At 37.8% G+C, this 9,570-nt stretch overlaps 1 protein-coding gene across 7 annotated transcripts in view; it reads left to right on the forward strand.

Annotated features, from left to right (window-relative positions):
• The first annotated feature begins 5,309 nt into the window (after positions 1-5,309).
• The window catches only part of LOC107100982 (ephrin type-B receptor 3-like), a 63,905-nt gene continuing 59,644 nt past the window's right edge, over positions 5,310-9,570 (forward strand). For 5 of the 7 annotated variants that reach the window (XM_015399701.1, XM_015399697.1, XM_015399698.1 and 2 more), the window contains exon 1: positions 5,310-6,010. In XM_015399701.1, coding sequence (XP_015255187.1) covers positions 5,953-6,010 — 58 coding nt within the window. In that variant the 5' untranslated portion in view covers positions 5,310-5,952. The remainder of the gene's footprint in view (positions 6,011-9,570) is intronic. The other 2 variants (XM_015399704.1, XM_015399700.1) reach the window with 1 other exon arrangement.

Consider the following 9,570-nt stretch of genomic DNA (forward strand, 5'->3'; position numbering starts at 1 on the left):
CAGAAGCAGACTTCTAGGAGTTACTGTATATCTTCTGTGTTGTCTATTTTTACTGTTTTGTTTTATTTTCTCTTTTTTAAATGCACTCTTCTCTGTCTCTATCTCTTTCTCTCTCCCCTTAGTTCTCCCTCTTTCTTTCTCACCTCCTTTTCCGTCTATGTTCGTTGTATATGATTTTAATCCCTAAATGATTTTCAACCTTATGGCAACAACCACAATTGTCTGTTTGTGAAAGCAACGCTGCTAGGCTATCATCTAGCTCTGGGACATCTATTACAGAGCTATATTGGAAAAACAGATACAAAAAATGAAAAATATTTTTATTTTATTTTATAATATATAGAAATGTACATAGTTATTCACATATGGCGTATTTGAATTTTGACTCCTAATTAATCTATATGTACCTAAATCTAATATTGGCAGGATTATGTTGAAAGAAGGATGCTTATAACTAATTTTGGAACCATATTACTGAAAATAAATTGGACCTATCTGTTCACTTTGTTGCTTTTATTTGACATTTTATATGACCTGTGGTCACCTGTACAGCATTTTAGACAAATCAAGGCAAATATAATAAAAAGAAATTAAGTGACTACTTCAAGCTTACTTATATTGTGCAAAATAATACTGGTCATATGCTTCCCATATGTCATGTATATTATGACAAAATATCAATTCCCCTTTCTCAAGTCATAGGTTCTTGTTTTGAATACTTCTTCTGAAACACTAAACTGTCCCAACACTCCTAATAACCATATCCATAAGCCTTCACATAAAGCTGAAAACCAAACCTCATTTGCAAGAGGAGCAACTTCAATGACTTACTCACTTTCTTCATCCTCAGCTTCTAACATGCCTTGTCAAACTTCTGAGTGTTCTCTACATAATCCTGTTACGGTGCTGAAAGGTTATTTCTCTCTTACGTGTTGTCTGTACAGTGTATAATTTACAGGCTCAGGCTGTCTGTCAGCTGTGCATGCGTGTGCCTGCAAGATACCGTCATCCTCATACGTGCATTCGAATGACTATCTGTGACTGTCTGTCGGCCTAAAAGACTTTTTGACTGTTTTTGTCAGGCTGAAGACTGCAGGGCCATGGTGATTGGAGTCTGAGTCATAAATCTTCTGTGAGTTGAGAAAGTGAAGTTAATGTTTTCTGGGATAAGAGGAGAGGTGTTGAAGGGGGGGAAAATAGGTACCAGAGACAGTGGTTTAAAAGTTTGGGACCTGTAAAGATGAAGAACTAAGAAAGTTGGAAAACCTGCGACGAAGGTGGCGATATTCAGCAGTACTGTTGTTAAAGTCACAGCAGTGGCCATGAAGCCAAGTGGGTGTTTTTTTATTGCAAAGCAGGGTGGGTGAGGGTTATTTGGGAGGGGGTCCAGCATGGGCTGAATTTGGGGATCCTGCGTTAAGTGCTCAGTCAGTGGTGAAGGCCTAGAGGATTAGACCTCCGTCCTAAAACTCTTGTGAACAGCCCCCCTCTTTGTTCCTCACACACACACAACTCCTCTCTTCCTGGATTTCAGCTTTGAGCTTTTTGTGAGATTCTCCAGAGCTACCCAACACCAACTGCTCCTCCTCCTCCACCAGTTCTACCAATACACTTTGCCTCTTCACTCATTTTCACTAGCATATATTCAACCCTCGACACACACACACACATCAAATACACTTAAAACAGAACCAAGATCTTGCTGTCCGCTTAATATTGCCACCGTAAAGCGATCCTCTCACACTCAGTTCACATTAGTGCTGCTATTAGAGCAAACACAGACATGAGAGCCACAGGGTGCGTGTGCCTGTGTGTGAGGGGTGTGGAGTCTGCAGGAGTTTTAGACACATTAAACGGGGTGATTGTGTGAGTGTGTGTTTGTGTATGCATCCAGGCATGTGATTCGAAGGGGAGGAATCGAAAGAGAAGTTTGGTGTGCGTCAGACAAGGTCTTGTGTCTTGTGTTTTTGTGTGAGAGAAAGTAGAGACACTGATATCCTGGCATGAGATGAGTGGGAGGAAGGATGGATGAGGTTAGCAAGGGTCTGGCAAGAGCTCAGTAGGTGCAAGCTTGAGAAATTTCCATATGGCAGTAAAATGTCTGCCACTTTGCTTATTGGGTTTCTAATGTGTGCCAGGTGCTGCTGGGACGCTCTCAGGAGCACTTAGCGGACAATTTCCTTGTGTCTGTGTGCAGTACGTGTTTATATGCATTTGTTTTAGCCCGCATTTGAAACAAATTACGGACTTCAAACCAGATCAAACACTGCTTTGGGACAAAATCAATGTCCACAATTTGGTTTCATGGAGTTTGCATCCAAAAGCGGTTAAAATATCATGTTTCCTCATGGGGGCTGAATTACAGAGTAAAGGTAAAAGAAATCTTCAAAATAAAGGCATAGTGTGGAAGAGGGTAATGGCTATGCAGGGTGTCCAGGCAGAAAACATCAATGCGACATTCCCAAAAATAAGCCATCTGTGTGTATGGAGAACACAGATGGCCTGAAGCCATAAAATTCAGCCATTACACAAAAACAGGCCTATAGTTTTGCTGTTACCTTTACTAAGAAGACTCAGCAGGAAAAACCAAACAATAAACTCTGTAATATACAAAGAATTAAATCATCCTAAGTTTACACAGCCACATTATTGCTTTAAAGTACAAGATCTTGATTAAATATTAACAAGTTGGTGGAAAAAAACAAAACGCTCTTTACTTGTTGGTTTATTCCAAGCTCAAATTTACAATTTTGATCCATCCATTTTTTATATTCATGAGAAGATGGATTACACAATAATTTTTGGTTTCTGATCTTCATATTTAATATAGATTGGTTCAGTATGAGAAAAAAATAAGTAAATGAAGTAAAAAAGTTGTAATCTCTTTACAAAGTTACTCTATATTTCCTCTAGGTAAAGCAGGAAGCAAACTGAGGTTAAGAAGGTGGCAGCCAAAACTTACAGAGCGCCTGGTTGCCATTTAATAGCGGCAAAATAGAGTCTGGGCTTTTGTAGTTTTGGCAACATATAAGAAAATATTCTTTTAAGTCACCTTGTTGGTGATATAGACTATAGAGTATTTTTTATCTTAAAAAATATAAGAATCAGATACTAAAATACAGTTTTTGATATTTGCAAATTATTTATGATACATAAATGAGACTTTCATGGAGAAAGAAATACAAGAAATTTTATTTAAACATATGCATTTGGGAATATTTCTTGCTGATTATATTTAAAGTATAGAAATGTTTGGAATTCATTATTTGAATCATAATCAAAGATTTTTAGATAGTGGTGTTTAATTATGTTGGATATAAAATGTATTAATTGCTGGTTTACAATAATAAACTTTATCTAGAATAATCCCTGCTTCAAGATGAACATTTAACTCAACGCTCAAATTGATTAGCTTTTTTAGGTTATTTATAATGATGAAGGCTTATCTTTATCCTTTTACTTTTTTGGTATTGCAATTACTTTGCTACTTTGGGGAATACGTGTAGAATGCAATAGTTTTTTTTAATACTTCATAAAATGCATGTTTTAAACAATTTAAAACATGCAATTTAACATAAAAAAAAAAAAAATTCAGAGTAGGATTGTACTTTTGTATTTTTTTTTTCTAAAAAATATGATTGTAAAATATAAGTGCTTTTTGTCTAACAACTCAATATTTTCCATATAAAAAGTTTTTTTTTTTTTTTTACTTGAAGCATGAATTTTAGATAAAAAAATAAATATAATAATAATAAAAAAAAGACAGCATCATTATGTACCATTGTATAGGAAATAACAAAACTGCTTTTAAATACTATTTTCCTACCTGAAAGGATCTGAATTTGTAAAAAATACTTTTTTTCATACAGTCAAACTGAAGCTCATGTTTTCTTTAAATCAGCATTTTAAATTAACTATTTTCTTGGCATAAAACTGAACATAATATCCACTGTAGCATAAGGTCTGTTCTTTACAACTAGAGCAAAACTAAAACTTTTAAATCAAATTTAACAGTAAATATCTTACATGCATGCAGAGATTTTTTTTGTTTGTTTTTTTCCCCCAAAATTGAACAGTGTATAAAAACAAGCTTTCATCATAATTCATAGTCAGTTTCAAGGCAGCTCAGTAATGCTGGCTTTTTGAAACCCTACCTTATGCAATGTTAAAGTTAATTAAATACATAGGCACTCTGTAAAATAAAACAAAAAAGAAAATGTACAAGGCAATGATTTACAATGTAACATTTTTTTAAAACCTTCCCTGGTCATTTGGATGAGGCGTTCTGTAAGCACATTTTTGAATCACTGCCTTTTCTTGAAGACCATCTCAGTTATTAAAAAAATCTAATTCTACTAAACAAAAAAGGAAAGAACTGACATTGTTGATGTTTTGCATAAGCTTGGGTCGATTTTTAAACCGTTGCTGACAGCTGTTTGTTTCACAATGTGAATCAATAAGACTACAAGTGTTTAAAACCGAAGGGACAATGAAAGGAGAAAGGCTGTAAAACAGGCTGGTGGTAGGTCGTGACAGATGCCTCCCTTTCTTCATCTTATCCACTGACGTGGAAAAATAAACATTTATCCTGGTGATAGGTGAATGTCCTATGGAATTATACACAGTAAAGTGTACTGGTGCAGTCTTATAGGTTTGGCTTTTTCAGGCAACACACTTTGCAATAAGTAGATGCAACTTAAAATATATACATATATATACATAGTCAAATAATTTTTAGATGTATTTTCATTCATCACATTATAGTGTCAGGTCGGTGTCCCGAAAAACTTGTAAATGGAGAATAAAAGTTGTTTGATTGAAGCAAATAAGCAGGAGGTTTCAATTGAAAAGAGAGCAGCCACAGGGGGGCGCTGTGTGTCCATTACTGTAGAGCAACAGTCAATTTCACTCACTGTAGATACAGGAGAAAGAGCAAAATTAGCTTTAAGGTGGATAAAACTGCCATAAACACTTGAATAAAAGAAAAGAAAAATACCCACATTTTAAAGAAGTGCGCTGAACAATAAATAAAGTAATACATTAAATAATAAGAAGTGAGGAGGAGATTGATTTCTATGGTGCAGTGAGAGATAACCTGAAGGAGACAGACAGTGTAACAAATAAATTCATTCTTGTGTTTTTTTAGAACAAAATGTTTGTCACCTAAATGAATTTATAGGTGGGCATTTTTTTGAGCGCAGCTGCTTCCATTGGAACCCCTCCTCCTTCCCTGTGTGCCCGTTTGGTGTCTGCTTCCTCTCTCTCTCTCTCTCTCTCTCTCTCCTCTCACTCCTTATTCCACCCCTCTCTGGAGCTTCATTCCTGTGCACGATCCGAGAGACACAGACGGTTTAACGGAGCAGCCAGGAGTGGAGAGGTTCGCTCAGGGAATAAATATCTGTGAACCGCGCGGCTGTTTTCTTTACAAGAATACCTTTGGGTCACGGACGCACGTGAGCGCGCACATGCTGAAATGGGACCACTGGGCATGGTTCTGACTCATCTGCTCTGAACTGCTGACAAAAGTATCGGGGAATATCCCAGGGCAGGTTGTTTTGTAGCAAAAATCCAAACGGGAATGTTGTCTGGATGGTGACCGAGGACTGGACTACCTGCTCTCCCATTTGCTCAGTGCGCAGGGAAGGGACGCACCCGCTGCCTGCCTCCTCTCTGGTTTAATACGGCGCTTTGAGGATCAGTGAAAATAACAAAAAGGCGTGAAGGACTTTAATTTTTACACATTAATTCGGAGGGTGGTAAATAAATCCCGTGAACTCTCACCCCTGTGCGTTTTGTTGAATGGGGATACCACTGATTCTGGAGCCCTGACGCAGCAGCTGTGACTAGGACGGGACGAGGGGTGCGTGGAGCTTTGGACCGGGGATTGTTTTCCAGCGCCACTCTTCTCAGCCGCGGCTCTGTTTTCATGTCCAAGTTGACCACTTTGTGACAATGGATTACTTTCTGCTTTTATGCAGCCTCTTGGTGTCTGTGGTCTACGCCGTTGAAGGTAAAATATCTGTATTTTTTCCCTCTACTGTTGGTGTTGCTGTGCGTCGCAGGCTCGCCCCTGAGCGCATTTTATTCTCCACTCAGATTTCAAGAGCCCGAAAGCTTATTTTAGTCCATATTCCCATTCCGCCCCCCTGGTTTCAATGAGAATCAAAACAAAAGCATACATTTTAATTGGACTATATATGTGATGTGTTGGGAGTTTACGCACAGGCGCAGGTTTCCATACACAGTTATCAATGCGCAAAGCAAATCTCATGCGTTCATGTAAAAAAAGATGCGTATTCTCTATTCATTAACACCAAACAGTGAATTTGCGGGACCTTTTTCGCCACTTCAAGAAAAATGAGCTCCACACAGCAGGTCTCATCGGGGAGTGGCGGCGCCCTCTCCACCACAAGCCTGCCCCCCCACCGACACTTTTCCTTCAGGTCGCCTGCGTGTATTTTAGGCTTGTTTGTGTGGTCTTTTGACACCCTCACTGCATATCAGTCCAAGTGGTGTTAAAAAGAGAAAGAAAAGTAAGGAGGAAGAAAAAAAAGTGTTTCCTCTTCAACTCATTTGAAAAGTTTTCCAATTTTCTAACATGAAAAAAACACACAAAAAAAACAGAGCCCCAGAATGACTATTTCTAATAACTGATATCTTATTTGTTCGTTTTTACGTAAAACACCATTAATAGGTTATTTACAGCAATTGGCTTCAGTAGAGCGACCATCTGATTTTATGCACTGACTTTTTTTGTGCATAAAATCAATGGGAAATACATGATTTCGTTCCTTTGAGCGTATTTTTCTCCTATGTCCCTCTGTTGTTTAGCCTTTTCTGTGCTTTTTCCTCATGCTGCATGTGAAATATGGTGGAGATGACAGTCAGTAGGGGCCTGGAGCCTGAACTGTGAATGTTTGGAGCCCACTGGCTCCCGATGCCAGCAGGAAACTGGGACAGTGGGCCACTGGTTCAGTGAGCGCTTAACATATATATATATATATATATATATATATATATATATATATATATATATATATATATATATATATATATATGTTTTTCTGTCTGAGCGCACAGCTTTCTGAAGCGTGCCTTTTAAAACTGCACTTTCAGTCAAATAAATATACATTTTGGGTCACTTAATCAGAAGCAGGATTGACGTACAGTCTGACGCAGTTTTGAAAATTAAGACCAAAAAAAAAAAAAAAAGAAGAAAAAATGTTCCAATAAAACTTCTCACACAATGAATTGAATGGTTTTAAGAAAATGTTGAGGATTTTTGTTCTACACATTCCCTTGATTTGCTATAACCAGACACAATTTAAAAAATAAATAAATAAATAAAAAAGGGAAAGAGAAAAAAAGTCATTTGATTTCGTGTGCAGCCTGCCATGAGCGGATCTACAAAGAAACTGACTCAGATGGGTTATATTGGATCATCAAACTTCCCCTTAGCCGAAAGTTGGTGATTATTTTCCCTGCGACCCCCTGGCTCCTTCTCAGTGACCCCTGCCGGTCACCGGACCCCAGTTGGGAACCGCTGACTTAAAACACATGGCCTGAACGGATGAGTGAATTCCTTGGGAGCAGGAAAGTTGAATACAGCAGGCATGGAGGGAATAACAGGAATAAACTTGGTTTGGTGCGCGGTGCGTCTCACTGGGCTCCTTTAATTTCATGCATTCCACTTCCTGCATAATAAACATCATAAATTGACCGGGTTTAGGATGCTGTTAAGAGTTTAAAGACAATATGATAATTTAGGTCCCGCTGCTGGAAGCTGTTTGTGGCTCATCATGGTCACTGTTAGGTGGAGGGAAACAGGCAGACTGAGCAGGGAGTGAGGCGGGTCTCCTCCGGCTTCTTCAGAAAATCATTCTAATGAAATGTTGTTTCCCTTTTGCTTCTCAGTAATCTATCATTCGTTAAAGGAAATTAGATTAAAAAGGAAGTCTGTTATATTTATTTTTAATTATACAATTATCCAATCCAGAAGTCTCTGTTAAAAGTGACTGCCTATAAAAAAAAAAGCTAATAAAATAAATGCTTTTTTTCCCTATTATTATTATTTTCTGTTTTTCAATCTAATCTTACTCTCTGGTGAAAAATCAAGCCATTTATTAAGAAAATAAATTAGCTTTTTGTTTTAAACTTACTGGTTTTTTTTTTTTTTTTGCGTTTCAATTAGATTATTATAAATTTAAGCCGCTTTTGCTCTGATTAAAGTGCGACATGGCTCGTTGCGATGCCCATTAATGTCAGTGTATTCCTCGGTGGGTCATTGCTGCATGCATGCGGCCTTGGCTTGTTGAACCTTCAGCTGCTGGAAAGCTGAGGAGACAAATTGCTTCGATGACAGTCCGCTGTGGTTGCAGAGGCGGTTTACTTACCATTCGGTGTAAATTACATGTGATGGAAGGAGTAGAAAGGTGAAAAGAGAATGTAATAACCAGAACTTAATTATACTCAGGACACTTTGCTCCTGCTCCACTTAATTCACCCGTTTCACATCAAAGCCATGGATGCTTAAGTTATGCTTTAAATGTCTCTTTACGCACGTATGGTTATATTTCAGATTAAAAAACTTATCTCCCAGTGTGTGCGTATTCCGTCCGCTTTCGCTTGTAAATAAGCTATGAAAACTTAAATTTTGCATTTTTTTTATATCTACGCAAAAGAGAAACGACTCTTAAGTCGTAACTCAGGATTTCCCCTTTCTGTGATTTCCCCCTTTCTATTTATGGCTGCTTATTTCGTGGCATGATTACGCAGAAGCTGGCCATTTGTTGCGCGCGTTTATGTTTTAATGTGGGTGAGATCACACCTCCACAGGAGTTTTTCCTGTGCCTGTTTTCAATTGGCACGTTTCTCATCGAACCCTTCTTGCAGGTTTTTCTCTCCCATCTTCTGCCAAGGGATGTCTCCCTGGATTCCTCAATCTAAAGTAAACAAGGACGATTAGAAAGTTACATAAATTGTACAATTTATTTCATTATATATATATATATATATATATATATATATATATATATATATATATATATATATATATATATATATATATGGTCTTTAAAAGAAAAAAAAAGTTTTCATATTAAGCTCTAAAACGTCAAATCAAGTCCCGCTAGATGATTTAATTCCTCGGTTTCTCGTTGAAGAACAATTAACCTTTGTAATAAAGCGAATAAATGGCCGGTGGGGGGGTCAGTTGTCCAGCGCGCTCGCTTTGCCATAAGGCCTCCATGGTTATAAAGGCAGGACCAGGCTGTGTGGGCCCTCAGCGTGACTCGCAGGGGGAAACCGCTGTGTCAAACTTTTCTCCAGGAGCTCCTTTACATGACATTCAGAGGCAAATGACTTAACAAATGTGTTTAGGGTCCCTGTTGAAGTAACAAAGAGAAGTATTAGTGACTCTGTGGTGGCTATTACACAGGCCATTCAAAGGCAGAGTTGAACTGAGCTAAAGAGACATGCAAGTAAATTTGCAAAATAAAAGGCAAATCATTAAGACCACTTAAAGTGATCTATCTATCTATCTATCTATCTATCTATCTATCTATCTATCTA

The sequence above is a fragment of the Cyprinodon variegatus genome, unplaced genomic scaffold, assembly GCF_000732505.1.
Source record: "Cyprinodon variegatus isolate N-32 unplaced genomic scaffold, C_variegatus-1.0 Scaffold1040, whole genome shotgun sequence".
Classification (NCBI taxonomy): domain Eukaryota; kingdom Metazoa; phylum Chordata; class Actinopteri; order Cyprinodontiformes; family Cyprinodontidae; genus Cyprinodon; species Cyprinodon variegatus.